Source organism: Streptopelia decaocto, assembly GCF_964273445.1.
Source record: "Streptopelia decaocto genome assembly, chromosome: 1".
NCBI classification, from domain to species: domain Eukaryota; kingdom Metazoa; phylum Chordata; class Aves; order Columbiformes; family Columbidae; genus Streptopelia; species Streptopelia decaocto.
Window position 1 is genome coordinate 143,964,879 of NC_138663.1, and position 21,703 is coordinate 143,986,581.

Genomic DNA, 21,703 nt, shown 5'->3' on the forward strand with positions numbered 1-21,703 from the left:
TAAGTTGGGGAACGACCTGTTAGAGAGCAGTGTAGGGGAAAGGGACCTGGGGGTCCTGGTGGACAGCAGGATGACCACAAGCTAGCACTGTGCCCTTGTGGCCAGGAAGGCCAATGGCATCCTGGGGTGTATTAGAAGGGGGCTGGTTAGTAGGTCCAGAGAGGTTCTCCTTCCCCTCTACTCTGCCCTGGTGAGACCACATCTGGAATATTGTGTCCAGTTCTGGGCCCCTCAGTTCAAGAAGCACAGGGAACTGCTGGAAAGAGTCCAGCGCAGGGCAACAAAGATGATTAAGGGAGTGGAGCATCTTCCTTATGAGGAAAGGCTGAGGGAGCTGCATCTCTTTAGCTTGGAGAAGAGGAGACTAAGGGGTGACCTTATTAATGTTTATAAATATGTAAAGGGTGAGTGTCAGGAGGATGGAGCCAGGCTCTTCTAGGTGACAACCAATGATAGGACAAGGGCAATGGTACAAACTGGAACACACAGGAAGTTCCACTTAAATATGAGAAGAAACCTCTTCACAGTGAGATTGACAGAGCACTGGAACAGGCTGCCCAGGGAGGTTGTGGAGTCTCCTACTCTGGAGACATTCAAAACCTGCCCAGACACATTCCTGTGTAACCCCATCCAGGTGTTCCTGCTTCAGCAGGGGGATTGGACTAGATGATCTTTGGACGTCCCTTCCAATCCGTAACATTCTGTGATTCTGTGACATAAGGTGCAGAATTTCTGAGTCATCTCCAGTATGTATGGAGACACATAAAAATACACATCTTCATAGATGGATGTCAAAACACTGGTATCTGCTGGCATTACTATCTTACTTATCCAAATTAATAAGTCATTCAGGTTTGAAGGGAATGAAAAAATCCCAAACTCTTCCTGTCTTGAGATGGCATAGCATTCTCTGAAGTATAATACTCACATAGTTCAGCAAAAATACATCGAAATCAGAACACCTGAATATATAGATACGTTTCCCCCTAATAAAGTTTCACATTTTTCTTTCCCTTTTTTCAGTTATATAAAAAAAACTTCTTAAATTATGCACACTTTTAAAATAAAAGCACACTGTCAGTAAAGTTGATGGAACTTGCATTTGGTTCTTTTGGGTTTTTTTCCTGTTTACTGAGATGAGCCATCTCACACAACAATACAAGAGCTAGGAGAGGGCTGAGAGAGGAAGCGATCTAAACTGAATTCTTCCCACGGAACAACATTAAGAGTGAGGAAAAACCTGTGCAAGCATTTGTGAAATAGATTTAATGAAATCTAGCATTCAGCAGGGAAAAATGATAATTAAATAGGCATTAAACTTTAACTCTCCAGATGTTGTGCTGAGTCTTCACAGCCCATTGTCCTTGAAATTCCTAGAAAGAAAAATAAATCTAATTGGTTTCATGTTCAGTGAATACAGAAGTACATTCTGATGTTTCCATGTGCAAGACTTTTAGGTTTTGATTCTGAAAGCACTTTGAGCAGGCTTCCTTAGTCTCTTCACCAGTCAATCGTATCATTAGATTTTGTTGTTCGAAAGTGTTGTAATGCTCCTCGAAATGAAAAGCAAGCTTTGGACTCCTATCAGTTAAGAAAATCAGACAGAAAAGGTCCTTCCCACTAAGTCTGCAAGACAAAGTACAAGGCACATGCTTTTCACTGAAACAAGGAGTCTGGTGCAATAAAGATGGAGAGAAAGATGGAAGAATAAGAAAAAGTTGCTGTCCAATTTCCTTCTGATATCACGTTCTCAATAAAATAAGAAGGTGGCTGTCTGCCTCATCTCCCACCACCGTCTGTCAGCTAAAATAGCACCAAGACACTGGGGAGCAAGAAGGCTGTTCATAGTGGTTCCAGCCCTGTTCTCTCATTAACGCTTCACATACTGCAGAGTCGGACATCAGCTGTGCCAGAAGCCTCTCTAACAATGAGTTGTTGCTTCTACACTATATTTTTCAGTCCCTTGTAACCTGTCTGCAAGCAATTGAAAAATGAAATGTCACCTCCTGGAGGAGTATTTCTGCTGGTATTCTGCTTGAAATCCATCAGGAACATACAAGTAGATCATGTTTCATCAATTCCCCATATATATATATTTAAAGCCTCAGTTCTGTGATTCTGCTGATGATTACACTCAAATATGTGCCTTAATATTCTTGCTTTTACTCTCAGGCCATATTTTACATTGTTTTTTCTTTTGTTCTGGTCTCAATGAATTTTTCTGAATCTTTCTAGAGTTAGCGGGTTGAGAAATGATTTAATCATTCATAAATATTTCAGACATTTTTACTATTCTGTCTTTTTCTTGATACAGACTCAGAGTTCTTGATATAAAATATATCAAGAACTTTAGTATTCTGGACCTTGCAGCACTTACCCAGACATAGGTAAATCAAACGCAAATCACACAAAGCAGACAGACCCAGATTCAGATCTCTGCTCTATCTCAGGAGAGCCTTATCAAACAGGCTACGGTGTTCAACACTGTATCACTAAACTACACAAAGATGATAAATTCTTTCCAGCTAAGCTTTTAAAACATAGCACAGACTGCCAAAGTTTCAGTTTTTATTGCACAGGCTTTTTAATGAAAACAATTCCAAATCGTGTAGTTTAAATAAGTCAGTAAGTAAGTCTGAAGCAACCCTAGTTCTTTACCACTTAGCCAAAAAAGTATAACAAAGAGCTGGATGAGGAAAAAAGTTAGGAATTATATTAGTATCTTGAGCAGTCAAAACCAGAAAATAATTAAGCAGAAAAAAACCTGAGTTCATTTGCACACAAAAGCTACATTGATTTAATTTAGAAAGATTTAGTTTAAACCAGCTGATGATTTTAAGTGAAGCATTTATACCTGGCTCACACATTTCATTTTTAGTTCCTTGAACTCATTGTTCCCTAGTAATGTGCAAAAGCAGATTATGCCACATCAGGCCAGTCAGGACAAAACAAAAACAAACAAAAAAAGGCAAACAAGAACAGAGTTGAACTCATAATCTAGTTTGTAGAAGATTAGTCTTGATTTGGTATTTAGTCAGACGTTTACTAATTAGAAAGGAATTCTATAGCCTTGAAAAGGGAGTAATACAACTAGAAAAAGCACCATGATCATTAGTATCAGTGCAGCGACTACATGGATTGATACCGCTTTTTATATGGTATCAAAAATAGAAGAATGTGTTATGGTAATTAAAAGTAAATTATACCATGCAAAATGATACAATGCTTATTTGAAAAAATGTTAAGAGCTATGCTGTTCTCAGACTAAGGAGGAGTAGATGTGGTTCTGTGAGAGGAATTAAGATTCTCTGTAGTTGCTATCAAGGACAGGCAATAGCTACAAAATCAGTCTTGCACAGCTGTGTTTTCCTACTAAGGGTACCAGAACCAGCTCACTAACACAAGGAAACTTGTCCAGTATTCTTGGGACCTGTGTATTTATAGGAGCCTTGGATAACAAAGATTAATCAACTGCCAAAGGTAATAATCTCAGTTAACGAAGTATTAACATAACCATCTCAAAAGCAGAAATTATTTCCTGCAAGTCATGAATTAAAACTTTTCCTCCTCAACTGGCAAGTTTTTTAAATGCATGTTGCCATCAATCTACCAAAAAAATGTGGTGCAAAAGCATACAGCCATGAAACACGAACCTAATCTGAGACCAAACTGACAGGGGAGCAGCTGCGTATTATGGAGGCTCCATTTCACTGATGGTTAAAAGGAAAGCTGGGCTTGTCCCTCCTCAGGGTTACAAGTATTTGAAGACTTGTAGAATGCATTTGTATCTTGTAAAAAATGCACATAGAGAGAGTAAAAGCTATTCTGAAAACTACTAGAAGAAGAAAGGCTGAATAGTTAAGAGCTTTTATGTAGAAAAGAATATTTACATCTACACCTGCACAAAATGGTGGCAAGTCAAGTAGAGATTTTCTGTAGCATTATTTCTATTACTGTTTTAAGAATTTATGACTATAGCATCCTGGTGCAAGTAGTTGCTCTTAACCACATAGTTTTGCTGCAGCTCAATAAAAAAAAAAATAAAAGGAGTATCATCAAAAGATTGTTGTCCTGAATCTTCTTGTAACTTTTCTTGGAGCAATGTAATTCCATAAAATTCAGTAAATATTTCAACAAGAAATATCAGAATTCAGTATTTTTTTATTACCCCTCTTCAGTGTTTGGAACTTAAGTGTTGTTGAAGCACTTACCCTTCCTGGGACAAGTCCAGAGACCAATCCAGAGGTCGATAATGGGAATGGTCAGGTGATGATGTTCTTAATGTAGAGCCTAACTGATATGACACTGCATGATTCTGGCGTCGAAGCTCCTGTATGGCACGTTCCCTAAATAAACATTATTTTACAGTGAGATAAATAACTTTTCAAAAATCATCAACATTATCTCACAGTCATAACTTTTTTTCTATTTGAGATTGTCAGGTTTTAAATTTTATTTCACTTTAAAATGAGATGTGTTCATCATATACTCTCTGAAAGAGATTTGTGACTCTCTCTGTATTACTCCCTTACTCAGGTTTAGTTCTACATATTCATTGTCTCTCTTTTCCCTACAAGACAGAAGCTAGTCGTGGTTGCTGCTGGTTAAGCTCTAAAAATTATGAAAACTCCAGCAAGAGCCTAATTTTAAGGTTATTCATAAGTCTGCAACATAAGGACAGTCACTAAAATCAGCAATGATATTAACGTAAGAACAGTGTTGCTTGCAGTATTCTTGTGCTGCTAGAGTCTACCTAAAGTGCTCTGGAGCTGGTGGATATTCAAGAGATGCAGGACACCCCAGTAGGAAAGTTGTAAAAAAAACGGTAGTTTAGTCATTTTGACTGCAGGAGGTGGGGGCTGGATACCAGATCAATCTGTGACCCCTGCATCTGGGTGTACAGGGAGGAATACATGAGACTGGATAATACACTGGAATATTTTGGAGGTACGTACTCATGTGGGATCCTGGTTTCAGGCTGCTAATCATTTACATAAGGAGAATCTAGTCTGGATTGGACTGGGAAACTACTAGGAAGAGTGGCTACAACAACCCCTGCGTTTCAGTGTAGAACCCCAGTAAAACCTGGACAATGGTTCTTTATAAATGAATGGGTATATTGGGAGGATAGCATTGACCCAGGCTGGAAGAAGGGACTCCATGTTGTCCAAAACCTTGCAAATAAAGGTATAACCAGGACTGCCCCTATGGTATTGAACTGGAACTGACTCCAGTGTGGCTTTGCCGTTACCACAGACTTCCCTATGGAGCGGCCCCCTGGAGCAGACCACCCAAACTTGCAGGAGAGGGATCAGATCCAGCACCAGCTCATGGAGCTGAATCTACAGGCAAGAAAAGGGCTCACTCTAGCAGCAGGAGCCCTGTGAGACAGGAAGAGTCTTCCACCCAGCTACCAACATCTCACAGTCTTGTGCCTGGGGAGGCATCAGATGCTCTGTAAAGACTATGGAACCAGACTTGTCTACATGGACTGCCAGTCTTACTAGCATTATTGTTTTTAAGGGCTTTACTATGCACATCCTGGGAACAGACTTTTGAGCAGGGCCTGTTACAACAGGACAACGGGTAATGGTTTTAAACTAAAGGAGGGGAGATTCAGGTCAGACATGAGGAATAAATTTTTTACAATGAGGGTGGTGAAACACTGGCCCAGGTTGCCCAGAGAGGTGGGAGATGCCCCATCCCTGGAGACATTCCAGGCCAGGCTGGACAGGGCTCTGAGCAACCTGATCTAGTTGCAGATGTCCCTGCTCATTGCAGGGGCTTGGACTAGATGACCTTTGAAGGTCCCTTCCAACCCAAACTACTCTGTGGTTCTATGATTCTATGCCATACTGGCTTTAATGGTCAAGATGGTGCTGACAATGGTGGGAAGTCAGAGCGCAGATGCTTGCAGCTCTCACAGGTAATATCCTGCTGTATAATACTGAGTTTGGGTACAAATGTAGCAAAACTGTGACCAGTGGGGAAAAGCAGCCGTGGGCAAGTTTTTTATTTGGGAGGAAACTGGGGCAGGGAGAGGTACAAGGGCAGCAAAAAGGAGGGTCAAGAAACAAAAAGCAATAAAAAGATATGCAAGTCATGGGCTTGGGGTTGTCCAGGGGTATCTGACAGTCAGTTCCTGTGCTTGGTCACTGGAGCCACAATAGGGCAGTATATCAAACCTGTTGTTCCAGAGGAGCCCAAACTGCTTTTGCAGTCAGGAGGATGGAAGCCATGGGGAGGTGCTTTTCCTGACTGGTAAAGAAAAACCCAGACAGATGAATCAAGCCTCCTGATATCACTGTGTTGGTGCTTATTCAAGGCCTGACAGTGTTAGCACTTCCACCTCCTAATTTCAGGCATTATTTCATTCTGCACCAAGGCAGTAAATCAATATGACTAGCTAAGTCAGTGTTACAAGGATATCATCTACCCACTTGTTTAAATCGACAACAACAAAAACCGGCCAGTATTGAGATCTGCTACTTCCATTATATACTATCTCGATACTGACTTTAATTATAGTATTTTTCTTCTCTGGCTGATTTTCTGGTTTTCACTTGCCAGCACCAGAAAAATAGATTGGCTGTAAGAAGCCAACCTGGAGCTTGAATCCCTTTCCCTGCAAGGAAGACAGACGTCTGCTCTTGTAAAGCAGGAATTTCTGAGTAAAAACAGAAAAGTAAATTCTTGTAACCTTTGTTGGACATTGAAGGGACACTGTTTTGACTTTATTAAAAAGCCAAAAAAAAAAGAAAAAAGCTCTAGCCTTTCAGACAGCTAAATCTAATATCAGCCTCAGATTTTTATAAGAACATTTCAGTTTTTGCTATCTAATATTTCTGCATATTGTTTTTGCAACTGACTTACAGACTGCATGCTGCTTTCCAAAACAATTTAGATAATTATGTTTGTAATTCTCTTGAAGCAGAAGATAAATTCTCCTCAAGAATGAAAACTGGCAATCTTTGCCTCAGCATAGGCTCACTCTAATATGTGTTTTGCTAACCAACTGTAAACTAAGTGTTGATATTGTTGCAATTATAAACAACCACATGAGTAACAAATTATCCTTAACTAGGAGAAGAGATTAAGTAAGGAGGCTGATTCAACCTTCTGCCAATGAACACTTCAAGAACACTTGCAGTCCCTACCAGGGAGCACCCATAGACCATGAAATGGATGCATTCTCATAGTGGGAGTAGAGAAACAACAGTCTAAAGAAGAGAGAGTTTCTTTTAAAATAAAGGTAATCCCATATTAGCATGCAGTCTGGCTCTTTCTATGCAGCCGAAGAAGCACAAATGATGCCACCTTTTAAATGAATTTGTGTACCTAACACAAAAGTTTAGCGGTTTTTGCCATGACTTAAGAGTAAAGGATAATCCAATTTGAAATGTAACATACACTGAGACATTCAAGAAATCCATCTTTAAAACACCTAACACCAGGTATAAAGATGCCCCCTCCAAAACTTATGAGAGCACAGAGTATCAAAGTAATTTGGTACAATTAAACAAGACATCTGATTCTTAAACCTGTGCTATAGTTGCATCGCTCTGCTTCTTCTCGCCATCTCTTTTACATACCCAAAATAATGTCCAGCATAGTAATGTTTTATCCTTAGTACATCCACGAAATAGAGAAGTACCATTGTTTCACAGACAAGAAAGCCATTCAAAACACTGAGACTATGTAAAGTAACTCAGGAAACAGGCCAGAAGCCGCTCTCTGGTACTGTGGCCAAATCATATGAAACAGTTTGTACATATTGTTTAACTCTCTTCCCACACACACACACACACACACAGAAAAAAAAAATTACTTTGGCCACACTGCCATTTGGGAGCCATCCCTAGCACCTTCTGTGCCTCAAGCAGTACCTGGGAGAAGACAGGTTGGTACGGGCTAAAATAATTCCAGAGTGTGTACAACTGTACAGACAAGTACACAGGTGTGTGCACCCCTCAAGTCAGTGCTCTGACCTGCTTTAGTTCACTAGTACTGGGGTAACCAAAAGGTGGCCTTTCATATCACAGAACTTAGCAGTCTATAGATCACTTGTCTAGCCAGCTAGTCACCTGGATTCTCACTATACATCAAAACAGGTATCCCTATAAATAAGCTAAGACGGACAAGCATCTTCAGGAAAGTGATCCATCTCATCCTAGAACAGGCAACTCCAGAGAGCAGTTTATCTCACTGTATTGTTCCAAGTGGTATAAAGGGAATCTAGACAGCTAACTTAGCATGTGTAACAGCTACACAGACTGAATTCAGTGACATGAATAGCCCCTGAACACACAGGAGATGTAGAGTGGCGCAAACCAAAACTTTGCTGTTTATCCTACTAATGAGTCTAAGTCTTGGTACTATTTTGCATTCACACCAACTAGATGCAGGAAGCACAATACAAAAACATGTACTTCCCTTTCAAAGCGCTCAGTCTCCAGCTGTCTTTTGGTGATAGCCAGTTCTGACTCTAGCTGAGCTGCTCTATTTCTGAGCTGAGTAAATTCTTGACTCTGCACAGCACTGTAAAGTTCCATACACTTTAATTAGATAATTAAGGAAGTGAAGCATCTCCCTTATGAGGAAAGGCTGATGCAGCTGGGTCTCTTTAGCTTGGAGGAGACTGAGGGGTGACCTCATTAATGTTTATAAAATGTTCATATATAAAGGGTGAGTGTCACTAGGATGGAGCCAGGCTCTTCTCAGTGACAACCAATGATAGGACAAGGGGTAATGGGTTCAAATTGGAACACAAAAGGTTCCACTTAAATTTGAGAAGAAGCTTCTTCTCAGTGAGGGTAACAGAACACTGGAACAGGCTGCCCAGGGAGGTTTTGGAGTCTCCTACTCTGGAGACATTCAAAACACGCCTGGACACCTTCCTGTGTAACTTCATCTAGGTGTTCCTGCTCTGGCAGGGGGATTGGACTAGATGATCTTTCAAGGTCCCTTCCAATCCCTAACATTCTGTGATTCTGTGAGACAGAAACTATAATCCTCTGAGTATGTTACAAAATACAATTATCCAAAATTAAAAGGGCAGCTATACCATGCAATTGAGATTAAGAACATTTTTTTTGGAGTAAAATATAACACTACACAGAAAAGTCTATTAGGGTATAGCTGAGGAATCAGAAGCAAGTTTTAGTATCTTCTGCTGTTAAAGCAACCAAGGTACTTCAGCCATTTGAAAATGCAGTTAGATATAAAACCATCTGTATGTATAAACACTTGGGAAGAATGAAAAAACCTGCAATATTTTCCTGGCCATTTACTCACAGTTTATGTTCTGCTAAAGAAAGCTGTTCCTTGAGAAGCTGAATTTCAGTGTCTTTTTCTTGCTTTGCTCTTTGTGCCTGAAATTCTTTATCATGACTGGACACAACCAAAGATTCCAGGTGTTTCAAAGTTGCTCTTTCATTTCCCATTTGTTTTCTCAGCAGCTCTATTTCACAATGGGATGACACACACTTGCTCTGCAGCTAAAAAAAGATTTTAGTTTTATCTATCTATTATGGCAACCTCTTTTTTAAAAAAGGGTCTGGGATTAATGACCAAAATTCTCTCTCACTCTAAAATGGATGATTAGTGTTATATTTGCCCTAAGTCAAAATCTTGTGTCAGATTTATAAATTCACCCAATCTATATATCAGCATATAAATGTACTTGATAAAAACAACAAGATTCTTTTAAATACACGGATCAATGGATACAGACTGTAGACAGAATCATTAAAGGAGGGAAGGTCTACATTTTGTTGAGGCAAGAAACTACTGATTAATCATTTACATGCAGGAAATGACACCTGCTATAACAAACCAATATCTGCACCTCCAGCAGTGTGAGATTACACTTAGTTTACTTAAAGGAGCACACAATCTTCCTGTGCTGTTTTGCCACTGTTAAGTTCTCCCCCACTTTCTGAACAGCAGCAGCCCAGTTCCTTTTGAGTATGTAACATGCACAGGTAGCCCTCAGTAGCCTATGTGATATTTGGGAAGCAGAGATGATCTACAACAAATATAATAACAACCCCAAAACAGAAGATAATTTATATGTTCACAACATATTTCCAAAGCCATGCTGTGCATTTCACTTCAAGTTCCTCAGATTTTGAAGTGGGAAGATCTTTGGGACACCTAAAGCAGTGGAAAAAAGGTTGTAAAGCTGGAAGCAAGAAAAGCAGAGACAGGAATATAACAGGTGACAAAGCTCTAGGTATGCTTCAGGTATGCTGTGGAGTTGCACGTGACATTATGACTTCAGTCATTCCAAACATGAGAGCATTTTGTAACTTTTTTTCCTTGAAATATGCTATTATTTTAAAATATTTTTTCCAAGTGTGACCAATGGAATTCTAGTAATGTTATTAAATAAACTCAAACTCCATACCGTTCATTGTAGCAAGTACCTCTAAAATATCAGAAGTGGCATTAAGCATAATTTTAATCAGCTGCAGGCTTGGTTTCTTCTCCCAAGTAGCAAGTGATAAGACAAGAGGAAATGGCCTCAAGTTGCGCCAGGGGAGGCTTAGATTGGATATTAGGAAAAAATTATTCACGGAAAGGGTTGTCAGGCATTGGAACAGGCTGCCCAGGGAAGTGGTGGAGTCACCATCACTGAAGGTGTTTAAAAGGCGTTTATATGAGGTTTTTAGGGACATGGTTTAGTGCTAGAGTTAGGTTATGCCTGGACTCAATGATCCTGAGGGTCTCTTGATTCTATGATTCTATGATAATACTACCAGACTATTTCAAGGGTGAACTATGGAAAGAACGATTTCAACTTACTTGCTCCATCTCGGTTTCAAGAGTCTCTATTTTCTCTTTCAACCATTGCTTCTCAGACTCCGCACTGATCAGTGCCATTCTAACAGAGCTACAATCTGCTTCTGCTTTATGCCATTTTTCTTCCCAACTTTCTCCTTGTTCACAGGCTTTATGATAGTTCTCCAAAAGCTCGCAGTTCTCTCTCTCCTAAGACATAAAGCTTGTTTGTTTAATAACTTACAGTAAGCTTCACAAAATAGGGATATCTATACATCTACACGTATGACATGGCAGTGGATGTTCTCTTTCCATTGAAAACTGCCATTTAGCCAAACTATTGAGAGACTTCTCAGGAACCAGTGTTTTCTTCAAGATGGGCACATTTTAATGCTCACGAGACATCTGTTAAAAATGGCTAACTTAACATTTCAGATATTAGGTATAGCAATATATCGCAGAAATATTTTTTTTACTATTAATCCTGTATGGTAATAAAGTCAAAAGAGTCCCAAGTCTCTGTACTATTCACTGTCTGAATTCTTAAGTTTAATAAACACACAGTGTAATATACTTCCTTACCTGTGTACTGCAAAAACAGTTAAGAAAATGTGTTCAAACTATTAAAAACATATTAGTAGAACACAAGTTTTAGCCAGAAGGCAAATTCTTCCATGGAAACGTAGTTGAAATTTCATTTTTTATTAAAACAACAGCTTTTTTTAAAACACGTTTAATCCATATACTCACTTTAGACTTCAGTATACCCTTCAGCCTGACAACATCTGTGTTTGAATCCTGGGCTTTCAACTTCACATCATCAAGCTCATTCTGGTACTTTGCTAGTTTTTTATATAGTACCTATGAAGAAATATTTGTTCCATGAGGTTAAAGTATACTGTTTGTACCTTTACCAAAAAAATAGAATTAGTGTGTATCTAGCATCTATGGCTCTATTAAGTAATTATTTAAGTCTAAACCATATATATTTCTATAAATGAAATTTTGCATATGTCAAAAATATTTACATTCTTTGATTTACAAATAATGCTAAATCTTCTAAAAACTAAGAAAAGTGTTAATAAAAGAACATAGCAGTTAAGAAGAAAAAGACTTTTAGCAGACTTTATATCGCAGTTAGGTGGCCATAACAAAATAGCCTGCCCCATTTAAGAAGCAGAGCTGAGAGTCAGTTCCCTCTTTTTTGCATGTCACAGTCTCTTAAAAGCTCACATTTGAAAAAGAAGACAGATAAAAATAGAATTAACTAATTAAGTGGTTATCTCCTCATCAGAAGAAATAAAGCCACAAGTATTAGGAGAATGCACACAGTTCTGACAAGTATTGCTTGAGAAACAGAACAGAGTGAAGAAAAAACCCTGCAGAATGGCTGTCTTGAACTGCCCTCTTCAGAAACTCCTCCTTTCTTACAAAATTACTGTGAGAACACTCAGCTGCAAGAACCAGTACATGAGGGGCGGGGGGGAAGAAACAGGGTGGTGAGTGGGGGGTGGGAGGGAAGTAGGCTATGGAGGAACTCATATGGCGAAAAGGCTGTGAAGTGCTGAGAAAGGTTCAATCATAGAATTACAGAAAACCAGGTTAGAAGGGACCACTTCGATCATGTGGTCCAACCTTTCTTGGCAAAAGCAGAGTCTGAACTTTTTCAATAGGCTGAACCGAATAAAAAGCAATGCTACTTTAAATACTTTGGATATCACCTAAATTAATGGAAGAACCTAGAGGAAACATTATGTATTACAGAGGCAAGCCCATTAAAAAGTAGTTGATCCTGTGAGGCTAAGACCTTTTGTTTCTAACTGGTTCTACAAGTATCCAGGCTTTGCAAAGGAAACCATGAAGCTTTCCAAGGTAGCCAGAAGCAACAGGAGGCTGCCTTGCCCCAGCTGACCACATCTGTATCAACTGTGATTCTGAGAGAAGATGAAGAGCAGAGATTACCTGGAATAATCTCTTTGAGCAATCCATGTTTCTAGTGACACTCACTGCCTACCTTTGGTGGTTAAAGCTACCAAGACCTCAACTTTTCTAGCATGCTCAAGGAAGGTGCTAAAGATTAATGTGTTCAAGAGAAGAGTAATTTAGCATGGGAGTTGTCTCACCTAATTTTTGCAGCACAGAATTAGGCATCTGATCTGAACTAGTTAGCTATACTTTATAATGAAGAGAGAGACATGTAAGATGAATCACTTTAAAAACTGAGATGGGATGAATCTTGTTCTGAAGGGCTTTTCTTCACTTAAAAATGAGCTTTACTAACTTAAAACTTTTATATAGCTAAAATCAGGTGAAGTTAATCTCCTTCAAAACTGGGTAGCACTTTCAGAGAAAAAGAAAGTGAGGTGAGCAGCAAGTATTTTCAAAGACAAAGATATCCTAAGCAGTAGAATAAGTGCAGAGAAGAAAGAGCAAGTATCAGAATTCTAAACTGTGGCAAGAAGTTGAACAAAACAAAAGAAAATCAGAACATTACACAGTGGTGAACTACTACAGATATTAAGCTTAATTTCTAACTGCTTAGAAAATACTTTGATGCATGAACATCATGTATGCATAAGACAAGACTTAAGTTTTAAGTATTTAGCTACTTTCATTAGAAACTGCACACAGAAATAACACAGTAGGTTATGTAATCCTGTATTATAACCAAATATTGCCAGCATTTTTATCCAAAAGACACTTTAAAGGAATGTAAATACATACAATACTATTAATAAAGTTTTGAACCTTATTAAAATGTGTACTGTGTTAAATTATTAGCAAGTCAAATTCATAAGCTTCTAAGTGCTCTGGGCCAGTCACAGCACAATGTAAGAAATACTCACTGCCTCCTTTATAGCGCTTTTCTATATAAGCAATACTTATAACTGCTACAGTGTTTTTACATGAATATCAGAAAAAAAAGAGAAAACATTAATTAGCTCTTCTTCAAGATAAACACACAAAGCATTACATATGAATAGCTGGTCCTTTTTATAAATGCGAGCTCAGCAATAAGGAAGAAATCAGAGTTTGAAAAATGAGCTTAAAAACTAGTTTGCAGATTTACTTCAGATGAGGACCAAACAATTCTATGCACTACTTGAAAAATACACAATTTTCCTTTTTATTCAAAGGTTCTCTGTACAAATATACCTGATTTTCTTGCTTAATATTACAAAGATGCTCTTGTAACCTGTCATTCTCCTGAGCTAATGATTCTCTGTTCTTGTTAGTCTGTGCAAGTTCTTTGTTGGTTTCTTGTAGCTGTTGATGCAAACTGGTGATATCTTTCTCACAGATACAGAGTGCTTCAGCAGATTTTCTACGCAGCAAACAATAAATACTTCAGGTATGAAAATACCGCTCAACCTAAGACAAATTATAGCTTTTCTAGTGGTTAAGTTTGCAAGTCATGAAACAAATCTGTAATATTTCAATATTTAATAGAGGTTTTAAAAAAATTATACAGTAGCATATCCTATGATTCAATTTTTGAGTTAATGTTATAAATTAATCAAACCTGAATAATTATCTTAACATCTTATCCTTACTTTGTAGAATGCTCCAACTCAGTAATCAGAATCTTCAAATCTGAAATTATTTTCTCCTTGAAAAAAACAGAAAATTAAAAGAAACTTCTCACCATTCCTCAGTACAAATGGAAAAAAAAATCCTTTTATTCAGCTAGCTGCTTAATTTAAATATTTAATGAAAAATGGATTGTGATTTTCCAAGTTTCATCATGTACTGTTCAAAGCTGAAAATTCTGATAATCTAATTTGGCAAATAAAGGAACAAATATTGATATCTTCTGCAGAATATAATAGCTTTAATTAACCTTTGTAATCCTTTGTGGTTCTAAAGGTAGCATTTGGCTCACATTCCCAAAACTAAATGATATCTTCTATCTATTAGATAAGTTATCACAGCTTTTCTACAATGAATGAAGTGCCAGAGCCTGGTAGTTTGTAATTGATAAAACAAGAATTCCATCACTACAATTCAAAAAGAAGGTAGTGCAAAGTATATTACTTCACTTCCTTGTCTTTGGATCCAGACATTAAATGAAGAAAAGATAGGCTAAGGGAATGTGTTCCACTGGAGACTCTAAACTGGATACCATTTTACAGTTTACAGTTTTTAAAATGCAAAGTCAGTGCTTATGGCAAGATGATTAATTATAGCCAGTCCTGCAACATCTTTTCTTTAAGATTTTGTTAAAATGAGTTCAACTTCTTGGGACAGCAATCACAACATTTTAAAAGTAACTTCTTCGGTTTATCCTAAATCAATATCCAGATGACTTAAGCTGAAGTGAAAAACAATGGTTCAGAACTAAGAACTGAGCAGCTTCATTATGTAGTTTGAAATCATACTGTGCAATAAACTGATGACATTTTCATAAGTAAAGTAGTACCTTACGGTGAAAAGAATATATTTCAGATGCTTCTTCAATGACAACAAAGGTAATATTTTTGGCACCCTGCATGTCTAACATCAGGGGACCCCAAGGAAGAATTTAGGAAAATTTTACTATAAACAAAATATTTTATTGGCTAATTTACTTTTCTCTGCATCAATAAAGTACTTAAAGTCTCCTCTCTTGATAAGTATAAACCATACAAAACATCAAACATGAGATGCTCAACACTGCTCAAACCTGCTGCTGTTGAAGTCAACATGAGTTTTATTGTCTGCTTGAAACTGAAGCAGAACTAGGTCAGCACTGAGCACTGTTGCAGATACCATATACGATAAATGTGATGACCCAAGAGATCCTTTCCCTGTTTATCTTTTGTGACTATTTACATGTTAAAACATACTTTAATTGCCAGGCTTTCCTCAAAAGTAGCAATCTTCTCTCTTCCTTCTTCCACACAGTCTTGCAAAGTTGCCTTCTCTTTATCAAGTTGTGCAATTGTTTCTTTCAAAGCACAGATCTCCTCTTTTTGTAGAAGATTTTGTCTTGAAAAGTTATCTGGACACAAGCAGAAAGGTCTCATTTTTATTAATTCAACCTATCTGAAATAAAAATTATTTTGATACGCCTCTAAAGCATAAAAGAACACGACAAAAGCTTCCCTTCAAGACAACACTGAAGCATGTACCTTTTCAAGACATATAAGTAATCCAACTAATACTTATAGAACTGCATTCTTCCTTAGATCGAGGTATTAAATTACTTGGCTCAAACCAAATCTATCTTTAAACAGCAAATGTTTAGATCATTAAAAAATAACTTTCTCAGGTATTACAACAATAAAGGCTTAAGCAGAAGTGCAATGCACAGAAGTAATATGTAGACTACAGTGGGTAATGACTGATGAAATAAAAGATGGATATCCTGGTATTAGCCAGTTTTTCTGAAATCCTTTTAAAATCTATTTAAATGAACTTTATGCAAAAGTAAGACTAATGCGTTTATAAAATTCAACACCACTTAAAAATTACAAAGGTAATAATTAAAAAAACAAATCTGCTCACTACAAAATGAAATTCTAAAATATGTCTCTCCCTATCTTCATTTAGCTAGCAAAGTGTTATATACTACGTTTACCTTTAAATGGTCAGAGAATTAATCCTTTTATGATCTGCCTACATTGAATTCAGAGAGGAGAAACACAGAAACCCTTGTCACAGTGAACCTTAGATCTCATAAAAACCATGCAGGCTGCAAATTACTCCTTAAATATCAGTGTAATTGGGATAATTGAATGATATTTATTAACCACTTCCAGGAGATAAAACATCCAAAGTAAAATAGTCTGCAGCTCAGTCTTTCAGGGACATCATAGCATACATTCACATTCTTTTTTTTCCACAGAACTTCTCTCTATTTCAAATCACAAGATGAAAGGCACTTAAATTTCCACTCCATATTTTTGCATGCATGATTATGGAACCTGCTAAGGCAGTGTTCAAACCTGGCTCTAAAGAAAACTCTGATGGAGCAACTAATCCTCTAAACCATTGCCAGGGACATTAAAGACAAAAAAGTAATCAGCAGCAGTCAGCATGGCTTTACCCAGGGGAAGTCATGCTTGACCAATGTGACAAACTTCTATGATGAAATGAGTGGCCTGGCAGATGAGGGAAGAGCAGTGGATGTTGTCTATCTTGAGTTCAATAAGGCCTTTGACACTCCCATAAGATACTCACAGATGAACTGTTGACATAAGGGCTGGATGAGCAGCGAGGTGGATTGAAAAATGGCTGACCAGCCAGGCTCAGAAAGTGGTGATCAATGGAACAAAGTCTAGGTGGAGGCTGGTAACTAGTGGTGTGCCCCAGGGGTTAATACAAAGTCCAGTCCTGGTTTATGGCTTCATTGATGATCTGGATGATGGGGCAGACTGTACCGCCATGAATTTTCCTGATAATGCAAACCTGCGAAGAGTAGCTGATACACCAGAGGGCTGTGCTGCCATCCAGAGGGACCCTGACAGGCTGGAGAAAGGGGCAGACTGGAACCTCACAAAGTTCAACAAAGGGAAGCGCAAAGTCCTGCACCCGGGGACAAACAATTCCAGGCACCATTACACAAGCTGGAAAGCAGCTTGACAGGAAAGCTGAGGTTCTGGTGGACATCACATTGAACATGAGCCACTAATGTGCCCTTGCTGTGTAGAACACTGGGCTGCATTAAGGAAAGTATTAACAGCTGGTCAAGGGAGGTGATCCTTCCCTTGTACTGAGCTCTGGTGAGACACACCTGGAGTGCTGGGCCCAGTTCTGGGCTCCTCAGTACAAGAGACACTGACATACTGGAGAGAGTCCAGCAAAGGTCCATGAAGATGACTGAGGGACTGGAGCACCTCTCCTATCAGGAAAAGCTGAGAGCTGGGATTGTTCAGCTGTGAGAAGGCTCAGAGGGGTTTGTAATTGTATATAAATACCTGAAGGGAGGGTGCAAAAAGCACAGAGCCAGGCTCATTCCAGTAGTACCCAGTGACAGGACCAGAGACAATGGGCACAAACTAAAGCACAGAAGGTTTCCTTGAAGTTTAGGAAGCACTTTTTTTTTTACTGTGAGGGTGACCCAGCACTGGCACAGGTTGCCCAGGGAGGTTGTGGAGTCTCCTTCGTTGAAGATATTCAAAAGCCATCTAGACACTGTCACAGGCAACCGGCTACAGGTGGCACTGCTTCAGAAGGGAGGTTGGACAAGATGGCCTTCAGAGATGCCTTCCAACCTCAACTATTCTGCGATTCTAAGCAAGGGTGTGTTTTTACCATTTTGCAGAGGAGGAGTGGAAGCACAAAGATCAATTGAAAATGCTATCTGATTATATTGAATGTACAAACTGTGACCCAAATTTTCCAGATAGAAAGTATTAAATGACAAAAAAACAATGATGGAGTGCTGCCACAGCTGTGAGTGCTCAACATTTCTGAAAATTAATAACTAAAGTCTCAAATCAGGCACTCTGTAAACAGATAAAATAGTGAGCAATTCTGAAAAGTTTGGTTGTGCACCACCCCAAAGTTCTAATGTGCAGACAGCAACAGTATAAAATACTGCATAATAATATTCAACAGTTTAAATAGTGCATTATTTCTCTTTCTGCAATTACCTGCTTTATTCACTGTATTTTCGGCTAAGGAGAAGATGTGACAGACAAGTTGCTTCACTAGACAACAGTGATTTACTCCCTACAATACTGTGCAAAAGTTGCAGCAAGGATCCTACAGAAAAACACCACATGATAGTGTAATTAAAAACAATCCCATAAGTTAAAAAAACCCCAACACTGGGGTTTATTCATTAAGTAGTACAGACACCTTAACACTGGCATTCCCAGCTTCTTAGTGTCTGTCTCTGAAATAAGTTACTTTTGTGAAAAACAAAAAGCACAATTTAGATTCCCATCATGTGTCACATGACATAGAAGACAAACCATTGGGGCATTAAACAGCTGTTCTCTCTGCAGACGAGCACTGGAAAGAGACACTTTGCCAAGTTTACATTATTTTGCTGACAAAAGAAGGTAATTCAAGACTTTGAAATCTCAAGTTCCATTCCAGACTCCAAAAGTGAAAAGGTTCTCTAGTGGGCACACACACTTTCTATCTTCTGCAGTTCTACGTCTCCAAGAAGAAAGATATCATTAGCTGCTCTTCCTTTCTCTTCACCTTGGTCAGTCCCAAGTCTTACAGTTTCCCAAATTCCTAAATCTACATTTTCCACCTCAATCTCCTTTTGCTTCCAATCTTTCTCCTGCTTTCAGCTTCATTGTCCAAGTCCTAAATATTCTGTGTGTAGCTGCTCATAGGTTCTAGACATTCTGCATGCCCAATAGCTCCAAGTCCTACCCACAATCTCTGAACTAGTTTTATCCAGTTTTAAGAATCTTTCCAGTCTTTTTAACCACTTTATATGAGCTATCCTCACTGGATGTCTCTGATCCTTCTTCACTCCCTCCCCTAACTTTATTAATTTTGTGTCTCTGATTTCTTGTGTTGCCCCAGCTTTCCCTGCTGCCACATCCACACAGTTTTTTCATTCACTGACTCCCAGTCTCACTGTTTCACACTTACAGTCTCCTCTGACAACAATCCTCTTCATTGCAAATTCTCATCCAGCCAATATCCCTACCATTCACTTCTCTCCTGGCTCTTTATTAACTTCACTTCTACCTATTTCACTAGGATTATGGTGCCTCATCCAAACTGTGATCTCAGTATCCTTTCCTTATTGATGCTGCAGTTAAAACCTCTCAACTTTGTTCTCTCAGAACATTTTCTCCCCACACCTGCAATGTAGTTCCTTTCCTTTGGCATTTTCCACTGTTATCCCTGTGGTGACAAGATAGTAGCACAATACAGACAGTCTTCATTAATTTCAAGATTATTTAACTGGATTTGCCTTACAGTAATGAAAAATCCTAATGAATCTAGATTGGAACTTGCTTCAGTCAGATGATATGAGACCTCAGATGCCAAATTCTGAGAAGTGTCTATTCAGCTGTAATGAATTTTTTTTTTTTTTTTTGAGACTTAAATATGCCTAATTTGGACACATTGCCTGGAAATCATCAAAAGCATGCAACAACACACAGACTGACATGCCTATCAAACATTAAGTCCTTGCTTTACTGTACTGGGGTATAGAACTTTCAAAACAAAACACAAGGACTTCAGCAGCATAAGGCAGCTCTAGCATTAGATGCCATTAGCTATAGCTTAGCTTTATTTTCCCTTCACAAATTCAGCACTGCATTTGAGAACAGATTACATCAACTGCATCTACAGAAAATATGACTTGTAACACAATACAGTTGTAATTTTGGAAGTAAGAACATATCCCTTGGCACTACAGGAATAATAATTCCTGTATCCACCTCCTTTACTCCCATAATATTAAAAAGGTGCAACCTACAATATAGCATATATATTAAAAAGGATGTTTTCCTGACTCCATCATCATCATCATCTTATGATGCAGAGAGGTGCTACCACTGCCTTAGTGGATCATAAATATAACTGATATACTCGGATACTCTACATTGCTACCAACACACATTGTTCAGTTGACACTATGCAATATCACTAAAACTTCATTTCAAGAGCTTTATTGCATAATTCTAAAATGCAAAAACCTTCTAATAACGAAAGAAAACAGATGTTTTGCACTTGAAATGTTAAAACTGCCAACAGTGTATTTATTTGCATTCAACATTTTTTTCTTTCAATCCATAAGGAAAAAAAAAAGAAAAAAGTGGTAATATAACAATTAATCTATTGAATTTTATTACAAATCTGTATGTTCACTCACCATTTTTTTCTTCTAAAAGCATAACTTTCTCTTGGGTAAGTTGCATTTCATATTCTGTCTTAATAAGGTTTCGCTGAGTCTCTGAAAGACTTTGTTCTGTCTTTTCATTCAATAAACTGGAAAAGCAAAAGCATTAACAAGAGAATTCAGAAGTTTACATGTATTTTTTTTCCTTTTTGAAATGCCACTAAAATTGCAGAAGTTACAAAAAAAGCATTATTCTTCTGTATATTTTAGATTATTTGGGATATTTTATTAATCTTAATCTTAATCTCTAGATTTTAAAGTCTGAATACTCCTACAAAGAATCACAGAAAAGTAAGAAGAATTCTTTACAATGTAAAGAACGTAAGAACTTATCAAAAATTATTAAAATAAAAATAACCACTTAGGGCATACATTGGAATGGTTGACCTGTTTCAAATTATATCAAAGTCATACATTCAAATAATGTAGCAATATTAATGAGTCTCAAACTGAAACTGAAGAGAACTATCAGCCTGGCTGAGAGGAGGCAGGAAGAAAAAGGTATTTTAGTAGCAGCAACTAATCTTCAACAACTTATTTTTTACAGCATTCATAAATCTGACAACTTATTATAGAGCAGCAATAATTTGGGACTGGATTTGCAGAGGAGTTTATGTTACTTTAGAAACTACAATGTCCTTAGAAAGGTATTGTGGGCCAGCCCAATATTGCACGCTAGCACCTAGCACTCCCACCTGTCAAAATCTAACAAATAAACCTACAAAACCCATGCATTGACTACACCAGTCACTTGTAAGGACACATAGGTTTAGGAGAATAGGTTTAGGAGAATATTTGCCTAAGGAAATACAAGAGGAAAAAGCCATAGTATCTTCTCTTGTAGTCTGTTCAATCTGTAGCCTAGTTCAGTCTGCGATCTAGTCTGTCTTATCTCTCTGCACAAACTTCACGCATGCCTGATCATTCCCTCTAGTCAGTAAATTATCCTTTTTTATCTTGCACTCATTGATCTACGCTTTCTTCCCTAAAAGCTCCAATTGAGTCTAGTCCCACTACATGCTTCTGAATATAGTTAGGAACTCCAGTTGAGCAGCAGGCCATAAACCCTATGCAAGGCTTCGGTTTTATTTCTTCTCATGAAAAGGCTCCAAGAGT

The 21,703-nt window shown here is 38.1% G+C and overlaps 1 protein-coding gene across 3 annotated transcripts in view; it reads right to left on the bottom strand.

The window, feature by feature from the left end:
• Positions 1–231: 231 nt before the first annotated feature.
• Positions 232–21,703, bottom strand: part of TSGA10 (testis specific 10) — a 36,990-nt gene continuing 15,518 nt past the window's right edge. For all 3 annotated transcript variants that reach the window (XM_082047145.1, XM_082047143.1, XM_082047144.1), the window contains exons 9-18: positions 20,561–20,676; positions 15,609–15,763; positions 14,337–14,392; positions 13,939–14,107; positions 11,533–11,643; positions 10,807–10,992; positions 9,295–9,497; positions 8,430–8,538; positions 4,212–4,342; positions 232–1,373 (exon numbers count right to left, since the gene is read on the bottom strand). In XM_082047145.1, the coding sequence (XP_081903271.1) occupies positions 1,349–1,373; positions 4,212–4,342; positions 8,430–8,538; positions 9,295–9,497; positions 10,807–10,992; positions 11,533–11,643; positions 13,939–14,107; positions 14,337–14,392; positions 15,609–15,763; positions 20,561–20,676 (1,261 nt within the window). In that variant the 3' untranslated portion in view covers positions 232–1,348. The remainder of the gene's footprint in view (positions 1,374–4,211; positions 4,343–8,429; positions 8,539–9,294; positions 9,498–10,806; positions 10,993–11,532; positions 11,644–13,938; positions 14,108–14,336; positions 14,393–15,608; positions 15,764–20,560; positions 20,677–21,703) is intronic.